This window comes from Homarus americanus, unplaced genomic scaffold (genome assembly GCF_018991925.1).
Source record: "Homarus americanus isolate GMGI-L3 unplaced genomic scaffold, GMGI_Hamer_2.0 scaffold45562, whole genome shotgun sequence".
NCBI lineage: Eukaryota > Metazoa > Arthropoda > Malacostraca > Decapoda > Nephropidae > Homarus > Homarus americanus.
The window spans coordinates 2,236,959-2,260,640 of NW_024744839.1; the positions used below are offsets into that span (position 1 = coordinate 2,236,959).

Consider the following 23,682-nt stretch of genomic DNA (forward strand, 5'->3'; position numbering starts at 1 on the left):
TCTTATGTTCTCATCAGCAGGTGGGAACAACTGATACCGTCCACCACACTCACACGGTTGAACATTTTTTCCGGAAAGTTTCATTGCCGGGGCTGGACGAGCATCATATCTAGAGAATAAACACAACTGAACCTTTTTTAAGTTAATTCTCGCTGCATGTAGTAAAGAGCTTGTAGTTTATTCATAGATACTCACCATATAAACACGTTCACCTTAGAAGTACTTTTAACCTGTAGATACAAGTGATCTCGGGCACGTTCGTGCCCTTGTGAGAGTTTGAACGCTCGTGACAGCATACAGCGAATGAGGGTGTGCCAAGTCCGTAGACTTGCATGGTTAATTAGGGTGCGCCAAGTCCGTAGACTTGCATCGTTTTCCATCGTAAATAAAATGGTTAATTAATGCCTTCTTAAAGAAACCATCGACATGGGACCAGGTTTATTCGACTCTCCGATTTTTTTGCAATTTTTCCACCAAGTTTGATGAAAAACGATTGTGCCATTTCGGCTGCCCAGAACAGACACACACACAAACAGACACACGCCTAGTCCTATAGTATATTAGATACGGTTGAGGGATACAGTACAGGGTAGTGTTGTGTCGACAAAAACAACATTAATACAAAAAATATAATTCTCAAAATTAATCTGATGGTGTACAGTGTATAGTTGCTAGTTTATTGTGCATCCCATCTTGGTAGAAGGAGCTGAAAAGTGAATAATAATAATAATAATAATAATAATAATAATAATAATGGAAGCCCCTCGAAATCGAGGATGGATAGGCCCAAGGGCCACCTAGGCGTGAATTTGTTAAGGTGTAGAAGCTGTCGCCAACACAACAACTACACCCTAAGTTAACAAGCTGCATGACCCAGTGTCAAGGAATAGTCCGAGAAGACCGGACAATTCGCCAACTGCACTGGCTAACCATTACACCGGAATACGATCCGCATATCGATTAACATCCAGGATCCCAATTACTGCTGGGTAGACAGAGGCAAATGGCGTAAAGGCGAGGATGTCTTTATCGTGTTGCTGGCGGCTCGTGAGAAGGTACCCACAGCTATCTGGACCCTCGCCTGGGCTCCTTCACGGTTAATAGGGACAGGCTTAACCCTTTGTAGGACAAGGGTATCTCTCAGCTGATTAAAATCGTGTGATGTACCGCTGCCCTCTAAAGGGTTAAAAATAAAATCACTAAAAAATGTCCGATTTTGGCACAGACAGACAACTGAGCTCTGCCAAAACTGAGTATAGATCATCCAGGTGTCTGTCCTACTACAATTCAACATAACCTTATCATTATTTTCAAACGCCAAACATGTGTAGACAGCGGTGCTAGGAGAAAATAATTAACTGTTTCTCTTCTCCTTGATTTTTTTTTACTTGTAACATTTCTTGACTCGTAGAACCATAATGATCAACCTCTAGTAAACAGTAGTAAGTTTCTTGTATGTTATTTCAGCAGTTGTCCGTTGACTATATCTCAAGGATGTGTCTCTCCTAAACATGAAATACACTGACGAAACTTACCCCCAAAAATTAAATCTTTAACACACATAACTTTATAATACAATCATTAATAATTTTACCAATAAATAATGTCTTCAGTAAAGTATTATGAGTGGCTACATTTATAGATCTAGCACACCTGTACCCTTCTACCCTCGGACTCAAGTACAGTATTGCGCAGTTAGTGGACACAGACCACGTGTGTGTTATCTGCGGCAGGTGTCAGCTCGCACGTTTCACACACCCACTGTCCTCAAGCCCTCCTTTGACAAGACCTCCGTATAGTGATTGTTTCCCAGATTATTAAAACATCTTTACTAGCAGCAACAACCCGTAGTGCTAGTAGCTGGTTTAAGGTTAGACAAGGTTATGCTGTCTCTTACAAACAATGAAGAGGCTCTACAAAAACTAGTTAACACATTACTGGAATGTGGTGAAGGCGGGAGTTAATACAAGAAGGAACTTAAATAAATGGAAATAGTTGTGTATCTGGGAGGTAACATTAGTAGGGATAAGAGACGTGAAAATTAAAAATAAATAAATAAATAAATGAATAATAATACTTTTAACGACCTGCTAGTAAAGTGCTCTAATGTATGGGTGAGAAGCATAGACACCAGGAGGGGCCCCCCCCCCCTACTGGTGTCTATGCCTTGGAAATACGGCGTAACAGGAGAATGTTATGTATAGTAAAACAAATGAAGTACTAAGATTGAAAAGAGCAATGTGAGAGGTACTGGAATTTGATGGAATAAGGAGAATTATATACTTTGGATGAGGGAATGATGGGAGAAATATTAATGGACAAAACTGGTGGTTGGAGGGGAGACTGGGATGACTGGGTGATATTAAAGCTGAGTCACCAGAGAGAAGCATAATATAGGAAATATATTAAAAAAAACAGACTGAAAATGTTATAAGTGGAGGACTGTGGTCACCAACCCTCAGACATGATGTTTATTATTACATAGTTTATTGTTGTTATCCATCATATGAGTTTATTACATCAAATATCTCCTGTATAGTGTTTGACAAATACACGCCTCACTGAATACATTTGGCCACAACACTTACCTGATCTGCTGCGTAATTAGCCTGTTGAAAAATCTTTACATGACTTTCATTTGGAACATCAGGAATAATGTGGAAGCCAAAAGATATATCGTCTTTCTCCAGTAAAGAGTGAGAACTGTCCCCATGATGGCTGCCCATAATGACTGACATGTCTTCAACACCATGACTGCAGCCATTATTGTCCAGATATTCACAACAGTGGCGGCATCTGTATGTCTCTCTCTAGTGTTCAGTCAGGTTCTCACTTACAAAATCACTCAGCTTTCTCTTCATGTTGTCAGACAGGAGTCTAAAGTGTCTTGGTTAAGTTGTTCCGCCGGGGGATTACCGCCTCACACCACCATCCTTTTGCGTCAATAGGACTGCCACAGCGATAAGAACGTATCCGTATCCGGATACGTACTGTATACTGTACATATAACCTTATTACGGAAACGGAAATTATTAAAAATTGGATTTTTCTGGTTACTGGTGACGAATACGTATTGAGCGTACCAAGTAACACAACCGAAAATAACCTGAAGTCGAAATAGGGAACAGACTCACTTGCTTATGACGACTGGTGGATATGTCGGTAAAATTATTTCATTTTATTTCAGTCCATCGCTATCTTTTTTTTTCTTTTTTTTTAATAATGTCATCACTATCAGTTTACCAGCTGTCCGGACGGTTGGTCTATCCAGTGTTCGTGCAGGAGAAAACCTGAGACCGGGACACCTGTGATGTGTGGCAGGGCCGGATTCAGGAGTGGGCAAAGTGGGCAGCTGCCCAGGGACCTCCACAATCTGGGGGCCTCCACATATTACAATATTTTATTTATTTGTTTATTCATTTGGATTATTTTTATTTTCATTCTTTAAAATTCATGTTTATCTATTCCATCACGTAAAACTATGTTCAGCAAGAAGCGTGATAGAAATTAGGCTAGCTACTCCTTGAAATTCATGAATACCTCGTTTTCCTATGAACCATATATTTTTAATGAATGCTATTGTTTGTGTTGCTAATAATATATTTAGAATTCCACAAACATATATTGATTAAAAATGAACTACATGGAATAACGAAATTGAGATAAAAAAAAATATGTTTTTCATTATCACTTCCATTACGAATGCCATCAGACACTGTGTTCTAATTTCTTCAATATAACTGCATATGGCTTCAAAATTCTCCAACTACCACAGTCACACGGACGGCGTGCTGTTGTTCATAATGTACCCGTGTTAATGTCCACAGTACATGGTTAGAATGCGGCTGTTTTTTGTGGTGTGTGTGTGTGTGTGTGTGTGTGTGTGTGTGTGTGTGTGTGTGTGTGTGTGTGTGTGTAGCCGGATACTACACGTGTATGTGTGTGTGTATGATGGCATGACTGTGCGTTTGTTTATGCATACAACATGCGGTTAGTGTGGCCTCCGGGGAGGAGTATATACGCTGCAGTATTTTAATTTTAGCTCTGATGTCCTTTGTCTTCTTTGTGGACGTTCAAGCCCTCTGTGTGTGTGTGTGTGTGTGTGTGTGTGTGCTATAATAGGCTGCCTGTACCACTGCACCAGGAAAAAGAGCCAAGATGTGTGGTTGCAGCTGACGCTTATGATTCAGTACACTCATCACTTCACACGCAGCTTTCATCTAAGTTATCACACTCTTACCACATTATCATCACAACCTCCAAACAAGGATTATGTGGAGATGACTGCCAGGAGTCCCTAGTTACACATCGGCACGTAGACGGCACAGACAGAATGATTGTTTTTGTATTGGGACTTTGGCAACAATACAACCCATTACTGTCTCTGTGACTGAGCGTCTATCTTCAAGAGCTTCTGGGCCCAAAATCCCAGGATTTCCCAGTTTTTTGCAAAGCATTGAAAATTATAATAAAATAGAATATTTCTGGTCAAATATTTTCTCTTTCACAATTAACTTTTAAAAATGAAGACCAACAAATGAAGCAACCACTGAGTACCCATTTAGAAACTCATATCCTTGGGGCACGCGCTTCACACGGCACCTGAAGACGGTAGGAGGGGGGAGCAGTATTATTATCATTTTTTTTTTACGGGGATTAGCCCACCGGGGCACAGGTCACTGACCCACATCAGGGCCTGGGGGGCGAAAATATAATAATAATAATAATAATAATAATAATAATAATAATAATAATAATAATAATAATAATAATAATAATAATAATAATAATAATAATATCTAATATTATCATTATTACAACAATTAATATAATAATAGCAAATTAATACAAATACAAATAAAATAATAAATAATAATAACCATAAATAAATACAAAAACGAAAAAATAAATCAAGAGTGAGAAACGATACACATTATGTAAGCAATAGCTCATAACGTACCCTCTTACGATCGCCGCATGGACTGCCAGGACCCCTCTGAATGCTGGCTCAGGCGAGCGCTGGTCATATACAGTATACAGTAAGAAGGGTATCTGGTGTGTCCCCAAAAATCATAGGTTTCCTCCGCGTACTAACACTGGGCAATGAAGGTCGTAGTAAAGGACAGATCGACGCCCGAACGGCTAGTAAGCTGATAATTAAAAACACTGGTTGACAACACATGTATGTTAAGAGGCCGATTGTACCCAAGTTGAAGGTCAGATGAGGACCAGTGCTACTATGTCCCATCCCTGATAGTTTTCACCCTAAAGTGACCTAAGCGTTAGGATTAGGGACCACTAAAACTATGACCCACAAGAATCGGGGTCCTTTAAGTAAGGTCAGATTACTTCAGGTTGGGTTTCATTGGTACTGTTAACAATTAAGGTTGTAACCAAGATTTTCTTAAATTACCATTTTTGTAACTGACATAATAGTTCTGAAATGTGAAATCCCAGCGCCACTATATTAGGTCATCTCACCGTGTGCTAGAAGCCGGCTGTCTGAACGTATGATCCTGAGTTCGGGGATGACGTCTGGTGATACGTATTTATAATGAATTTCGCTTATGTAACAACCACCCAATTGTTGCTGCGTCACCACATGCGGACACACTGTCACGTATGTGTGTGTAGTGTTACCTAGTAGTGCACCATCGTCTGTATAGGACGTTTCCTCTGGGTACTGTTGTAACAATAAAATAATAATAATATCGTTTTTTACTTTAGTCTTTCAAATAATTTATTCTCTTAATTATTCTTTCTTCATGTATTCCTAATTGTCATTCTCGGCATCTCTGTATTCTTTATCGGTATGTCATTAAATTTCAATGCCACTTTGAAATATCACCATTCTACTCTCTTCATCTGTTTCTTAACATACTCGGACCTTTACTCTCAGTGTCTCATTCTCCGTCTCTTGTGTAGTGTCTCTTCACACTACAACACTATTCCAGCTTCACTTGTTCTTTATTATGTCACTCAAAATAACACGGAGTTTAACATAGGCTTTAGTGATGGAGAATTTGGTGGAGAGACAGTGAAGGAGAGTGAGGAAGGTGAGGGACTCTAGGATAACCCCCCCCCCCTCCCAGGACAAAACCCCCTCGGCTCTCAAGCTACGCGCGACTGAGACAATCATTTGAGTATTCCTCCAGATAGAATATGTCATAAATATGGAACACAACACTTCCTATTACCACAAAGTTTTCCCCCAAGTAACGTTTACTGGGTGTACAACGTGTCCTTTCCGCCATGAGAGGAAAAGGAGGGTTGGGCAGTACAGTACGGTCCAATACTTTGTCCTCGGCGAACAAAGACTGAAAAGGTCGAGAAAACTTTTGTTTTAATATTTTTTGTTGTTATTGAACAGATGTAAAGCGAAGTCCATAACCTACATGCATTCACAAACGTTTGCACACGAGTATATAAGAGATTATATGTACACGAATACGTCAGAAAATAATAACAGGGCCTCTGTACACAAGAAAATAGACACAACTACATACATCTGCTTTCTACGCACACACACACACACACACACACACACACACACACACACACACACACACACATATATATATATATATATATATATATATATATATATATATATATATATATATATACACACACATGAAGATTGAGGTGCAGAGATAGTCAGAAATTGCCTCCTAGTGTGATGTAGACAAAGTCGCCAGGAGAGATTTTCACACATAAGAGACAAGATGGTCACAGAGGGTCGAGCAGTTGTGTGTAATACTTGCCATAAACTGACATTTTTTTTCAAGGTTAACATTATTATCAACGGTATATCTAGTATAACCGGGCCAATTGACGCGAAGTTAGGTTAGGTTAGCGTTAGGGTGGTTAATCTTCAGGTGAAATAAGGTGGGGTGGTTATTCTTCATATGATCCACTAATCCTCACCCTCTTGCTCTAAGTAAACTCTAGAGCCTTGTTCACACGGGACCTTTTATACACATCAACATGAAGTTACGGGAATTTTGAATTAACAAGTTCCGAACTGTATACTGTATGATTACCTCAGAGTAAACTTGACATTCCTAACCCCGAGGAGACGGTCAGTTTCCGAAAAAATGGTGTCCTAACTTCCTCTCCCCGCGTTGCCTGAGTCTGCCACGTTCTGGTAAATAATTCTCGATATTGCCTCAACTTTCTCTGGCCGCTGATCCCGACCCCACTGTAGCAGCTGTGAATAATCATGAAAGTTCTCGAATCTTTATGTGGTTCAGTTTCCTACTTACAGGGGCCAGTCCTAGTACTAAGCGAGCGTCTCGTCATGAAAAATTATATCGTGCTGGTAATGGAAAATTCTTAACATTTGTGGATCCTGTCAAGAAGGATCATGTGTGTAAAATAAAACAATGATGAAACACATGTGCGTTACCTTGGGAGACATATACAGAATGAACTTATTCAGCTTCCAGCAAATGATGGTCAAAGGAAAATCTTAGAAGCTGCCCAATGTTGCAAGGTACACGAAATAGCTGGACAACTCTGTGTTAAGGAACTTGTGGTTGACTTTTTTTATCGATGTAAATATTCACAGTTGGAGAATTCCTGGACCTCCAACTGTGAACTGTTTATCATCAGTTGACCTTGTTGCTGTGAACACCAAACTAAGAACCTGTCATGATGTACTGCAGAAGGAGTTTGGTCCATACAAGTCACCTCCTCCAGTACCTTCCCTGGGGCTGGGAGGAGAGATAAGGGACGGTAGTTCTTGTAAACACTTTATCGCCAGATCTTTAAAGTGGCTGGCAGTGTGGGAGGTTGTGTTATACAGTACAAGCCGAATGTGAAGCCGTGAGTTGCACGCTTCTACTGTACAAAGTTTCCTACTTGTCTGTGTCCTGCTGTTAAATGCAGTTGTTTTCTCTTTGGCGGCTCTGATCGCTTAAATGACTTTCTTTAGAATACACAACAATGCTTCACCGAGAGACTAGCATCATGTTGCCCGTTATCATCGCCTTATTGCCCGCCGTGTTATACAGCTTTGAGGTTGATTTAGTTTTTTAATGATCTGATTTTGGGGGTAAATATTTATAACAACAAACACAAGAAGCAACAGAAATTACAGCACATTACACTTGGGTCACCAGAGGTCTGTACATGATCACAAGTTGAATTTCTTAAACCATCTGTAAAAAAGAGAGTATTGTCGTCAAAGTAATTACTTTATTTTATGGTGACTGGCTAATGATCTCAGGTTTCGCTCCATATAACTCCATCAGAAGTGATAACCGACAAAATATAATCTAACAGTGGCAGAGGCGGCAGTTGAAAATAGCGAGCGAGTCTGGCACTGAATTTAGAAGGTCAAGGTCGAGATAACAGATCAGTTCAGTTATCTTATTAAGAAGGTTCCTGGTAAATGCTCTCCTTCAACACCTCAACTTTTATATCATCTTTTACACATTTGTTATAATTATTCTTGGCAGAGTGCGATACAACCACTGTGATGTGGCGCACTCTTAGGGTGTCTCGAATAATTGAGGATATTATATAAATCTTCAAAATTACTTGTGAATTGGGTCTCACAGAACCCAAGTACATCAAATATGAGGCCAATTTTCGTCACTCTCGGGCGGGTGTACAGTATGCGGGTATCTACAGCAGGTGGGGGAGGACAATACCGATAACAGGCTCAGATATGAGAAGAGAGACACCAAGACATTTGAGGTGAACTCCCTGAGAGGAAAATGACAGTTCCATTCGGCGATGTCCCCGATTTCCTGTTGTACTAGCACTGGACAGACCGCCCAGGGGATAAGTGGCGAAAATAATAAATAAAGGTTTGAGAATCAATATTTGAGCACAGACCACAGAGCGTCCATCGTCACCCATGAAGGAAGACTGATGATAAATATTGAAAGACTGAGAAAAACGAAGGCCAGGGTGTGATACAGCGGTGATGGGGTCACACACGGCCTGATTGCTGGGTGGGGCTGATCACTCTTCCTGGATGTACTGTGCTTAGCTGACACCGATGTGTTTCAGAACATTCAGTAGGATGATAATGACCAAGTTGGCCTTACGCTGAGTGCGGGCCGAGCCAAGCCAGGGTGAAGGGCGGGAGTTTACCTTGGTGAAGTGACAGTAGCGTGAGGGAGCGGGAACACGAGCGTCCTTCACATGGAATTCACAGCTCAAAGTCATAAATTAACCTTACTTCCTGGCTTACATATACCGACCCATATGCTGCTGGTGGTGGTGGTGGTGGTGGTAGTGGTAGTGGTAGTGGTAGCAGTGGTAGTGGTGGTGGTGGTGGTAGCAGTGGTGGTGGTGGTGGTGGTGGTGGTGGTGGTTCATGCCCGTGTTAATGTCAATACGTATTGTAAGAGGTTGGTGTCCTTCACGATACTCTCACCGGTGTTAGGGCGGCCGGCAGGTGACCTTAACACAGTGACGTGAAGGCTCGGTCACCTACTTATTCAGTTAATAGGAAGACATTAAGAACAACTATAATAGAGAGAGAGAGAGAGAGAGAGAGAGAGAGAGAGAGAGAGAGAGAGAGAGAGAGAGAGAGAGATGTATGCCGCAGGATAGTGTTGCCCTCGCCCAGGATGGAGTTGTGTTAGTTTGCTGGTGTTGTGTTAAACTTAAGACCTGTAAACAAGTTTTATGTGTTTCTTTGGCATATAATTATGACGTTTTTTTCTGTGAATGATTTTTTCCCATTTGATCTTTGGCAATACCTAAACAAATATTATATCTTTATTGTCTTCTACCATTTGTGAGTGTTGTGGTGGTTACATCTTTGTGAGATTATCAAAATACATTAATCTTCTGCACACGGAAGTTATACTATTGATCACCATTACTTTGATGTGCACTTCACACGGGTTATTATGTCACTAAAACACGACACAGACAAACAGACAGACACGAAGAGATCCAACTTAATGATTGAACAAGATTACAGATTAAAATTTAGTCTTCCTAACCGTGTGTGAATATTTTACGTTATAACACCCTCAGCCACTCAAAAGGTCATATTCACACAATTATTCGTTTACCGCGAGAAAAGGAAACCGGCACCTAGGGACTCCCCCTCAGAGTAGATACGTATGAGCAGAGCGTCCCGAGGGGTTGGGATATCCACACCACGCATATGGGGTCAGCTCTGGGTTTACGATTTGCACTATTAGGTAGTTATACACAGGAGAAGTTAATAATGTGTCTATAAATGTGTATATGTTAATAATGTGTCTATATATGTACAGGAGAAGTTAATAATGTTTCTTTATATGTGTATGTTAATAATGTGTCTATATATGTACAGGAGAAGTTAATAATGTTTCTTTATATGTGTATGTTAATAATGTGTCTATATATGTACAGGAGAAGTTAATAGTGTGTTCATGTGTGTACAGACGTCATGAGTGTCTATGTGTACAGAATAATGTACAGTATTACAAACATAGACGGGGCATTCTCAATGTACGCCTCTTCCCTCGCCACTCCAATAACAAAATATGAGTAAAAAAATGCCAAACCATATTGGTCACAAATGTGTCCAAATTTTATCAAGAACACAATAAAATAAAAAGAGCAAGTACTGAGTACACCCTTTACTCATATCCTCGGAGCACATGGCTCACGCGGCACTTGGAAACCGAATGGGTGAGAGGTCGGTGTAGTCATGTGACCTAAAGTGCTGTTTAGTGACCAGCAGTAATAAAGATCGCAGGTACACTGCCACTGCTGGTCTAGACCTACCACAGTTGACAAGGTTATCAGAGCTAAGAGTTAAGAATGTTCTGCTCAACTCCGGCGACAGACACACACTTCCCTCTCGTGCTGCTGTACGGTTTTCAGAAATTCAGATTGTATGGTCATGTTTATATACACGCTGCCAGCACTTCAGTCCTCGCCTTCCAACACATTTATCACAACCAAATACGAAAAATATAACACAAGTTTTCTGTTCTATTCAGGAGAAAGAAAGAACACAAATATTAAGAGGGTTTATCATCTATCTACCTGGTCACCATGACACCACGGAAAGTTGTCGATTGTCTCTCCACTATTATCATACCATTGTAATGTGTCCATTGTTGCTTCGGTATTGTTGGCAATTGTTGTCATCATCCTCCAGGAACCTTCCCACAGCAGCACGTGAGAGGAGGGAGTCGTAACTGGGGAAGATGAAGGTAGAGGAGCACACTGTGCGGGAGTGTTATGCTCCCTGGTATCTCTAGTGATCCTCTTGTGATGCTCCTTTGCTTGTTAACGGAGGCGACGTGAACATTGTCCCTCCATGGTGGTGTCTCTGTAGGTGGTCCACCATGATAACACCTTAATAGTTCGGCAACGCAGACAGGTCGTAGGTAGTAGGCAGCTATCAAACAGGGAGGTACTACCGCCTGGGAAGATATTGGAAGCATAATGTGTTGTCTAATGGTAGACCCTGCTGTCATATGGCATCACGAAAATTGTGACCAAGTCCCATTTACAAACAATTGCAGGACTTCAATTGTTTCTCTTACTTTGACAACACAACATACATATATTGTTTCTCACAATTGATTTTTTTTCAATTTTGTATTTCTTTATGGTTCTTTATTATTATTATTACAGTATTGTTATTTTTATTATTATCATAATTATTTAATTATTTAATTTTTAATTTTGTATTTTTATCAAAATTTTTACTTACTATGAATTATTACTACTATTATTATTATTACTATTATTACATTCCCCCAGGCCCTGGTGTGGGTCAGTGACCTGTGCCCAGGTGGGCTAATCCCCGTAAAAAAATAAATAAATAAAAAGAATCACCTTTCCTCTCAAATCAACCATTATAAACCTTTTTTTCTTCTTTCAATAAGTGGGGGGAAACAGACAGCACCGTACGCAATTCCTCCGCTGATCACTCAAAAAAAAAATACAACTTAATTCACACGCTCACGCACACATGCACACCAATGCACATACACGCGCGCGCGAGCACATATGCGCACACTGAAAGGAATATTAACACAAAAGAGAATAATAATTGTTACATATTAACAGATAAATTATGATATAGGTTTTTCTCTATAATGTCGACACAGACCACAGCCAGGTCACTGAGATAAAAACGCCGGAATTTCCAGAGAGAACGAAAAGCCTCAAGACGTGTTGTCACACACTACACACGTCACTAACGTTTGAGAAACCCGGCAACTGAGTGCCATTTACGAACAAACATTGCTTATCCACACACTTCCGGTGAAACAAACGGAGAAACAAATGAGTGTTAGGACGAGAGGAGAAGCAGAGTGTGGGAGAATAGCTAGGATGTGACGTACGCGGAGGAGAGGCTGTGAGATGGGGATCCTGAGGGAGTTCACCACAATCTGAGGCGTCCGTCCTGCTGTTTGTTTCACCTGCCGTCTTCCTCTAATTAATTGTATGGTTAATATCTTTTCTTTATTATTATCAGTAGCAGTAGTAGTATCATCATCATTTTCGTGACCATAACTTTCAACACCATAATAAAAATCACCGTTATGACCTACAACCACTGTATGTAATTATGTTTCTCCAAATATACATTCAGTGCCACAGAAAGGGCAAGGAAGTGAATGAAAATACGTTTGGCAACAGAAACGTATTGCAGTACGATCATTTGTACGGCAACGTAGTGCAGTAGCCGCACGAGCAACACATACCTGAGGGGATTACCCGAGTAAATTTGATAGCTGTGCCCCCATCAGTACTATAGATAGATAGATAGATAGATGTTCAGCAAAGACGCCATACTGGTACGAGTTAGCGTTTAATGGCCTGTTTACCATTGTTTATATGCTGGCAATGTTGTTGTAAATATTGAAGTTACGTGAGCTTGTACGACGACTTGCTAAATATATGCCTTGTTGGCCTGCTTACACCGCAGTCTCTCTCTAACCAACCATGCAGTGGTGTATTCAACGTTATCTACAAGGATGTAAAATTTCAGAATCTCTTCCAAACTTTCAACACTTGACATAACATACTGTACAGTATGTAGCAGTGGCGTCACCTACAGGGTTTGGGAGACTTAACGTATGAATGACTCATCAGAGGATGCCACCTACAGCACAAGGCCACACTGATATAAAGCCAGGAGGCGAAGTGATTCTCATTCAGTCTCAACTGAGCAGGAGATAAGTGCAGTGCATCTCACCAATACCACACAGTGTTGTGACGCTACACCACACAGTGTTGTGACGCTACACCACACAGTGTTGTGACGCTACACCACACAGTGTTGTGACGCTACACCACACAGTGTTGTGACGCTACACCATCCAGTGTTGTGACGCTACACCACACAGTGTTGTGACGCTACACCACACAGTATTGTGACGCTACACCACACAGTGTTGTGACGCTCCACTACCCAGTGCTGTGACGCTCCACTACCCAGTGTTGTGACGCTACACCACACAGTGTTGTGACGCTACACCACACAGTGTTGTGACGCTACACCACCCAGTGTTGTGACGCTACACCACACAGTGTTGTGACGCTACACCACACAGTGTTGTGACGCTACACCACACAGTGTTGTGACGCTACACCAAACAGCGTTGTGACGCTCCACCACATAGTGTTGTGACGCTCCACCACTTGTTCCTCTACACCTACGCCATATCTCCGTGAGTACTATTGAATCAAATTTATTGGGGGTGAATCTTGCATTTTTCGTAAGATATAGATTTAGATGAGAAGGATTTATTATTTGCAGTGTACAGGTGACACCTTATAGAGAGGTGTGTGTGTGTGTGTGTGTGTGTGTGTGACTTAATATAAATAACAGTAAGAAAATTTGATCAAAACGACAAACTGAAGAACATGTAACAACGAAGTGATGAACAGCCTTAAGGAAAACTAATATGGAAACTTCTTAAGGTGTTGAAAGTGGTGAGTGGTGGCAGGTATTTGGTGGTTGACACGTGGCTGTGTAATGTAACCGGGAAGGTGTGTAGTCAGGAAGTGTATGGATAGTTGATAGTTTAACATAAATGGTGCTGTTAGTGCCTTCATGGATCCCTGTTAGTGTGGACTGTTCAACCTTGCCTGTGCTCTCCACCTCTGGTCTGTGTCATTGTAGCCTTGAGTTATTGTTTTATACGTTAAAGAATATTCATAAATGTTGAATGTTTGGTCGAGGAGTGAAGGTGTACATAATTTTTGCTAAACATCACTCTGTAAACTCTTCACAGTGTGTCGTTTGTGACGCCCGACGTAGTATTACTTAGAAATTTTACAATGTTTTTTGTTGTTTTTTATTATCTACAGGAATCTACGAAGACTACACAGTTGGCGCCACTGTTCACAAACACACGTGTCCTCCAGAAGAAAGTCATTAAAGTCGCTAGCTATGGAACACAAGCGGTAAGTTGTGATGGCGTTGGTCTGGGTGGTATTCTGAACCGTCTTTTACTGCCATCATTTACTAAGCACCGGCGTCTTACTGACGGACACACAAACACTCACTCAAGAGTTCACAGGACTTCACTCTAACACTTCCCATTTCATAAATACCAACAGACACCATATTTAACCTAAATAAACCGTAAATTTTATGACAAAGCTACATTATACTCAGTACAGTGACTAGATGCAGACAGACATATAGTGCAGTATAGGATTTATATAGACAGACATATAGTGCAGTATAAGGATGGGGGACTTTGGTAAGTGTTATGTTGTACAGTGATTAAGGGTTTGTTTATTGTTAAAGAGGAAAGAACAACACCAACCATCCTTCACATGACTTTGTTCTTGTAGTGTTCACAAGTTATTCGTTAAGACATTTTTTTTTTTACATTTCGAAAGACATGAATGAAGGAAAGTCGAACCTTCTTTCACTTCAAATTCTACGCGAACTTTTTCCTACTTTTTTCTATCTCTATTGACTTTATTTTTAATGAACGTTCTTGAATACAAACTACGTGCCTATATTTTCATTAAACAAGTTGGCTCAAACGAAATTAAGAAACTAAAAACCGTAGGTAACGCTTTAGTCATTTAGTAGAACTCCAAAATATATAACAAAATATAGTCATGGTCTTGTATTGATAATTATCAGTAATTAAGAAGACCCATTTAACCGGAGCTGTTGTAAGCAAGGTGACAAACCACACACGCGGCCAGGAAGCGCTGTGTGTGTTGAACAAATGAGCTCCTCGGTGCCCGCAGCTTTAATCGTGTGAAAAAAACTTCGGGTATGACGTGACAAATGTTGTAAAAGTCAGTAATTGGGAAGAGTTTACCTGGTGAGACAAGAGTCAGTGGATGTCACCTGGACTTGTGTACTCTGCCCATACAATCGTGTATTACCTGTTCTAACCGGCTAGTATGACTCGAATAATTCAGACTTGGTGAACGAATGTCGGAAATAAATGTCAATCAGTTTGGAACTACAGTAACACACTTAACCCGTTGAGTGGCTGTTCATCTCACGTTAACCAGAATGAACGACCTGCAGTAAGTGCGAAACACCTCTTTAAAGGGTTAACTGTTTGGGTTAGTCTGTGCTAGCCTCGAAACAGGTCTCTTCGTCCATTTTACATACGGCGAGAGATTAATTACTGTATTTGTATGCCTAATTACTTTATTTTACTATTCGCTTGTACGGTCATATAATAGTAGTGTGTGGGTGGCAGCGAGCTTACCACTCACTGTCACCAGTTTGTTCCGAGTTGGATGTGAGAATACGTCGTGTTGTACTGAACCCATGGTGGATGGCCCTCACTTCACCTCAGTAAGTCATAACTAATAAAGCTGCCTTGCATATAAGAAAACAAAGTTATGCACTATGCCTTTGGGTGATTTACTTGTGTGCCGAGTTCATCACAGCATCTCTCTGTGTGGTATTTTGGCAACTCGATTACCTTCTGATGGATCCCATTGTAATTTTTCGGTCCCCTCTCTAACGAGGCGTTGGTCCCTGTGCCATAGGTGTTGATTTATTTACTAGAAATCAAATATTAGATACTCTATTTTTATTTCAGACGTCGTTGTTTGTCCTTGATGGCGCAGATGCTAATAAGATGGCAAAATGTGGCGTTGTCTTCGCGGCCAAGCAACCTCCTATATACCCTGGGAGTATGCACACTAATCTTTTCCGTGTAAGTGTATCACAAAGTATCATGCCATTCAAAAAATAAAATACTGGAAGCTGTAGAAATTATTGCTCGCGAGCTAGATGTCCTAGATAGGTGTTGCTTGAGATTCACTCCGTCAGGCACATGAACCAAGTTAAAAATGTCAGTAAGTGAAATTTCTTCTCCACTGCCAAAAAGCTGAATTGTTCGTCTTTGAAAATGAAGCTAACTTAGTTACGGATGCTGTAACACACTTCAGAACAATCTTAGCTGAAGTTATATAATCGTCATGAGAAAACCAAGGAGATTGCTGATGCCTTTGTGATTCTGAATAATTTAACACTTTCACTACGGGATATAATTTTTAATATTTTGTTTGGCTAACCTGAGACGATTTTATTCAGCACAGAGAGACCATCGTATACAATGGGTTAACAGAACTAATTCTATAGTACAGGGAACCATTTTGGTGTTTTGGGGAAACAGAAAGTCAATTGTGTTAATGTTAACAATGCCAAAGGCAGCTATCATGACATTTTGGGAAATAATCCGTGGAGTCAGTTGACCTCACATCACCACCTGGAGGAATAACAGGATATTGGACTTACCTTGCAACACCTCAGTGCGTGTCGCACTAAGATGCTGAGGTGTCGTTCAAATTACAGGTGCGGGTGTCTCTACTCACGAGCGGTCAGGCGAGTTTTCGGAAAGTCGGAAAGTTATGAACGACTTTCTGACCGGTGAAGCCTCGCGTTCACTGATGACAGATTCCAGCATCGCTACTTCTGCAGCTTTTAAGAATCCGGATACCGAGGACAAATGCGTGAATGACGTGGTTACTACACGCACTCACTTCAGTTTGACTTAACTGAAAATTACTGGTTGTGTTCAGTGTTCAGTCATCTTTTGTTCCAAACACTTCCATTCCAACATCCGCCAAACTTTCACGGGGTGGCTGTTATGCTCACAGTGGCGTAGTGAGCAAACCTTTTCATTCAGTCAGCAGGATAATCACTATTTTTTTTACGACCTACGCTGCCTAATGTTAGTACAGAAGGGAACAGGAGTACCGGAAGAAACTGAGCTGTTTGATGGAGTTGCACAGAAAAATATCCTAAAATTTGACTTGGTCCCGGGATCAAACCCGGAACACGGTTTTGAGAGCCATGTGTGTTACCGCTGCACTCATGGCTGACTGGTCAGCTATAAACTTATCACTGACCAAAGTCCAGGAAGTGAACCTCACCATCATGAACGTGCCATTGACAGAGGAAGGTCATAATACCTTTCAAAGAATTGCCATGACTAGATTTTGTTTGGGACGTGGGAGAAGAAAGCGTTTTTGTCCTTGAAGCTTTGCTTTACCTCAAATAATGTGCAGTGTTCCATAGCCATAAGCTGAGGAACAAATGGTGTACTTACTGTACCAAGCATAAGGTACTTACTATGCCTGTGGTTGTTTTTGTCTGTTGTCTTTAATCCGTGTCTGTGTTGGGTGTCAGCGGGTGTTATGTCAACATGATCCATCACTTATTAAGACTAAATCCAATTGATTGCTGAACATCAATTTACGCCTTTCAATGTTGTACTGTAATACCAAATGTAAAATGGGGGAAAACATTTAAGATATACGTGAGATAAAATTTAAATAATTTTAATATAAATTTTAGCAATAAGTTGAGTACCTTTGGTAATCATTATGGATACCTGGTGAAAGGTGCCCACCTGACCAGACTCTCCAGGTACCTGTGCTCGTGAACCAACAGGTCATTGTCATTCTATATAATTAGGTAGTTCAGCTGCACCCAATAGTAGCTTTATTACAAAACTCATGCATAAAGTAATTTTGTCCTGCAATTGACTAATATGATATTGTTTTATTTTCAGTGAAGCGAGTCCGCTCTCCTGGGATGAGCTCTCATCCGTCAGCCGGGAGGCGACAGGGGCGTACAAACGTGATTTCGGTAAGATTTTTTTCTAAATTTTTAAGTCATTCTGAAGCCGTACTTTATTTTCTTTGAGGAATTAATTAAAACATCTCCTTAATGAAAAAATAATAATTCAAGTAATGTAATAAAATATATCTGACAATGATTTAGAAAACTGTTTAAATAAAATGTTTTCGTAAGAAGAGAAGAATGTGTAATGTTTCTTTTAGAATATTCCATAAGTAGTCATATAGAACAAATTAAAATCATAATTATAGTATTTCACGCTAATATCTATTTTATTGAAAACAAATCGAGGATTAGGCGTTTGAAGATATTATTTTAGGAAAGCGAAACTTGACACGATACTGTGTGTTTGTGTGAACCCAAGGCCATAAGAATTAGTGTCATGCCACTGAATTTACGTGTACAGAATTTTTTTGGGAGATGCACATGTCTCAACAAACCTGAACTAACTGTGAACTAACAGGTTACCATCAACAGGTGGAGACTGTTCAAGACTATCGCTTGTGTCACGTGAAGAATGGGAAGCCCGCGAGCCTGTGCTCATCACCCCGTTAAACCTACCAATGAGAGGGGTGTTTGTCCACCACTCGGCCATGGCCTTCTGTGAGACGACAGAGGAATGTGTGGCCGAGTTGAAGATAATACAAGCTCTACATATGGACACTAATTGTAACTTTACTTAACTTATGTTGTTTCTAAATTTAATAATGAAATCTTTCAGTTAACACTATTGACAGTTCCAGCTCTTCTGGGAGTCGCTGTGTTAGCCTCAGTCTCCTTATATAGTATGTAAAAAAAAAGTAAAACAAATTCATTCATACAATTATTTTGTGTGTTGGTCATATAGATGGCAGCCTGATAGACAAATAAATTTTATTGGGAATGCTTTAATTTTTCTAAAAAAGAAGTGGTGGGGGGGTGTATTGGTCGTCAATGGTCAACCCACACCAGCTAAAATAAGTTTCCTTGCTGAGGAAATCCAGAGAAACAAAAAAAAAGTAAAAAGTAGACTTAAGGGTACCAGAGACCGCAACTATTGGATCATAAGGCTATGGGATTCAAGCTGTCCCTTCACAATTAGTATTTGGGGAGGAAGTAAACGAGTTTATAGTATTCCAAGATATAACTAATTAATCTTAGGAGTTTACTTCAGGGTTTCATAGGTGACCCCATAAATTTAGGGCGCATGCTGGCAAGCATGTGTGTAAAGAACTCGTTTGTAATGTTACTTTTACAAAAATGAGTATCATTACAACTTTAAATCTATGAACTAACCCTTAGAAATTTTCAAAAAAATATTGAGTTGAGGGGTTCAAAGTTGGCATGACTTAATTTTGCGTCCATATATAATATTAGTCTATAAACGTCTGCTTTACACACACACACACACACACAGTAACATTCCATTTGGGAACACCTAAAGTGACTCCTTAAAACTGCATTCAAATATAAAATTCAAATTTGGGTTGTCGACATAGGATGACAACAATCAGTCAATTGAGTTTGTAAAAGTTTCCAAAACAAGTGTGATATAATGGACGGAATCTCGTGAAGCAGAGTCAACACAGCACAACAACCTCACCAGTCTCATTGTTTTTCCAGGTTGGGATGATATCGGCTACAGCTTTCTGGTTGGTGAAAATGGTAAAGTGTACGAAGGCCGAGGCTGGGACAGACAAGGTGCTCACACCAAGTATTATAACCGAGCAAACTACGGCATCTGTGTGATGGGCAACTTCGAAGAAAGACTACCCAACGAAAAGGCACTCACGGCTCTGAAGGATATCATGGACTGCGGAGTGAAGGAGGTCAGTGTACGGTAGCTACGACCGCTATGCACCCCAGCTAACTTCGTCTCACCTAAACCACCTTAACCTAAACCTTAACTTGAATTAAAGTGGTTTATCTTTAGGTGAAATAACCTGGGGTGATCCCTGTACAGTCAATTAAAAAGTATCAACCACCCTGCCATGCATAACAATATGAAACATCAAGCGAAAACTGTAAATGCTTACCCGTGTTGGTTGTTACCGTTCATTTCTATTCCACCGACCATGGGGTGGTCGATACTTATTTTACTGACCTTACATATTTACAACTTTTCCTATACAGTGTACTGTACTGTATATCATTTGTTTTAGTATATTATGATTTTCTCCACATATTTACACTGTCAGCCACACTAGGTTGTACCCTGTTCTCTCCCCTCTATTTTACTTTCTCACATCTTTATCAATACAGTATGTACTCAAAATTATTTTACCTTTACTCACAGGGGAAACTAATAGAGGACTTTAAGATGTTCGGCCACAGAGATGCGAGAAATACCACTGCGTGTCCTGGACAGAAGCTGTATGAAAACCTACAGACATGGAGTATTTACGGGCATGACAAGAACATGCCCAAGTAAAGCCCAAGGTCTGAAGAATCTTGGTAAAGCTGAGCAACACCAGGCCTAATAATGTACATGCGGCCAAACATAAACCTTAAAAGTTTAAGAATGAAATCAATAGAAGTTGAAGCATGATACGTTTAAGTAAGACGTTTATTATGTTGGGAACCACGTGGTGACTTTTGTGTTGGCAGCCTTGTAATGACTTGTTGGTGGTCCTGTAATGACTTGTGTTAGTAGCCCTGTAATGTCTTGTGATGGCAGCCCTGTAATGACTTGTGTTGGCAGCCATGTGATGACTTGTATTGGCAGTCCTGTAATGACTTGTGTTGGCAGTCCTGTAATGACTTGTGTTGGCAGCCATGTGATGACTTGTGTTGGCAGCCATGTGATGACTTGTATTGGCAGTCCTGTAATGACTTGTGTTGGCAGCCCTGTATGACTCCACTCTGAGAATTTGTGACGGTTTTTTGACCAATCACACAATCATATAATGTGTGTGTGTGTGTGTTACACCACCGATAAATTCCATGTATGGATACAGTACAATACAGTATAAAGAAATAAACCTTGTTCAGGAGAACTTGTACAAGACTGTTGGAACATACTTATTTGATACAGGGTTGTATTGTATTACATTCCATTTTAAACTACATACAGTACCATTAAATGATACAGTATTATAATATAGATGGCTATACAGTATTATGATTAATATAAACAGTTGTTATGTGTTAATGTAACATATCAATCAAAAAAATATTTATTTATTTATTTATTCTTAGTGTAGTAAGTACAGCAATATAACTAAAAATGTGTTTGTCTTGTGTACATAGCGAGATTATGTTGTAAACTGCAAGAACTTTTTTTTTCTACTATTTATTGTAAATTTTGCAAGATTTTTTAGAAAATTTTTGTCATATTTTCTCTACTTCAAACATAACTCACTACATATTTTTCTTTTTTGTAAACCTCATGACAAACTAAACATAAGGGAAAATTTTTACATGCTAACATACTGTAAAACCTTAACAACAAATTGCCTCTCAGTTCACTATACAGTACTTGTTCGATGTTTACTGTTTATAAGCATGTTAGGATTATGTACAGTACAGTAGATCCTTTGCCATTTGCGAAGGATAGGTTCCAAGAAGTGGCGCAAATTGGCAAAATCGCGAATGACAACTTATACTACCTCTTTTAACTTATCTAATAATAAAACTTTCTTTGTCAAGGTCATCACTGATTTCTGCCTTTTACATTCCATTCCACTAGCATCACTAGCACTGGCACTAGGCAGTCTTTTAGGGGCCATTTCACACAGAAACACTAAAGTTTGGAGAGTGCAACAAGAGATGCTGTGCGGGGTGACTCGTTGTGCTGCGGGAAAAGGCTTGCAAACTAGCCACCATCTGCATAAACCGAATCGTTGAAATCACACACTCGTGAATGGCAAGGGTCTACTGTACTGTATTCAAATTGATGATAACTATGATATGTAGTTAAACATAAATTATCAATAAAAGTGATGTTTACAATCCTACTACAATGGTTTTATTAATTAATGAATGTATAAATGTACAGATACAGCCATAAATTGTACACGTCTACTATACAATACAGTAGTTTGTGAACTACAGCTACAGTGCATGGAGTTGTGACAGTTTCAGTTCAGAAGTTCAACAGATTACCATCACTGACTCACTGTAATAATATACATAATCTCTCTCTCCCTTTGCCTTTTTGTTTTCTAATTTTAGTTCAATAAGTTTTCCTTCTTTTGTCATCATAGTCACATTATCTTGATACCCACACCTGTGTTTGGCTCTGACCTTCTCTTAATCAACATGTCATTAGCTGATCTGGAATGATGTAACTGAGAAGGAACATTTTGATTTCATCCCTGGAGATTACCAGCTCATGAGGGACAAACTACAGAAAATTAATTGGGGCGCACACCATTAAAGAGGAATCAGACATAGATGAATCATTGCAAGACTTTATGGAAATCTTTGATATAACATTAGAGGAATGTATACCCCAGAAAACAAGGAGGTGGATGAATCACAAACCCAGGAAAGCCACAACAAAAACCTGTGTTAGAAATGCCAGACACAAAACATTATACAGATTATGTAGTACAGTACTTTACCTGTTTACAAAAGAGCCCTAAATGTGGCCAACCAGGAAATAAGATCAGCAAAATGGAAACACAGTGTGGTCATAAATGGATTACATTTAGGATGGAAAAAGGTCCTCAGTGAAGTACCACAAGGACTCACCCATCCTTGGACCCACCCTGCTTATGATCCAACATAAATGACATACAGTAGATGAAATTACAGTACAGTACTGTATACTGTATTGAGCTACATTGCCAAGTTTGCAGTTGAGAGAGATATTAGGAAGGTAACAAATCAAGACGATGTCACAGTCATGCAAAACGATCTGCACAAATTATTCAAATGGTTGTGATACTGGCAAATGCTTTTTAACATTACAATGCATAAGACTGCAGACAGACAGGCAAATTTGGCATACTGTACATGTAAGTTACAACAACCCTAATCAGAACTATTCTGTTAATAAACTTCCCTGGATACTGTTGATAAAAGGAAAGCTCTAGACATTGTGATAGAGTGGCCACTGATAGCAGCTCAACAAATGGAAGCATCAGTGAGAAGAAACAAAACAATCAAGATTTGGAAATTATAAAGTGTACCTTTGAATACATTAATGGGATAATACTCCTTCAGATTTATAAGTCTCTAGTACATTCCAGTCTGGATTACAGTCTACAGCCATGGAAACACTACCTCTAGAAAGACTTATATTCCTAGAAAAGGTGCAACACAATGAAAAAGATGATTCCAGACCTCTTATCTTGATCATCCAAGTAGACTGAAGGCCTTAGGAATAACAATTCTTTAGACATGACACAATAGGACAAATTTCATAGAGACAATCAAATTCTTGAAAGGGGTGGAATACTTGAACCCAGACCATTTTTCATGACGTCACGTACCACCAACACGAAGGAACATAACTTCAAGCTCGCCAAGATATCATTGGATGAATACTGTATTAGGAAATACTTCATACACAGAGTGGTAGACCTGTGGAACAGTCTACCAGCCCAAACTGTGGAATCACAAAGATTACAGGGATTCAAAATAGCCCTAGACAAGACTATCAAGAAAACTGGAGATATCTTGCACAAGCTACTGGC

General features: G+C 39.8%; 1 protein-coding gene across 2 annotated transcripts; it reads left to right on the forward strand.

Moving 5' to 3' along the window:
* The first annotated feature begins 12,694 nt into the window (after positions 1-12,694).
* LOC121878218 (peptidoglycan-recognition protein SC2-like) lies at positions 12,695-21,996 on the forward strand. 2 transcript variants are annotated; one of them, XM_042384302.1, is made up of 7 exons: positions 12,695-13,652; positions 14,296-14,391; positions 16,014-16,130; positions 17,994-18,070; positions 18,539-18,730; positions 19,664-19,869; positions 20,337-21,996. In XM_042384302.1, exons 2-7 carry the CDS (start codon positions 14,378-14,380, stop codon positions 20,469-20,471), a joined length of 741 nt encoding a protein of 246 aa, XP_042240236.1. In that variant the 5' UTR covers positions 12,695-13,652; positions 14,296-14,377; the 3' UTR covers positions 20,472-21,996. The 2 variants fall into 2 exon arrangements, with proteins under 2 accessions (XP_042240236.1, XP_042240237.1); XM_042384303.1 differs by lacking the exon at positions 16,014-16,130 and having other exon boundaries at positions 12,697-13,652.
* The last annotated feature ends 1,686 nt before the right edge of the window (positions 21,997-23,682 follow it).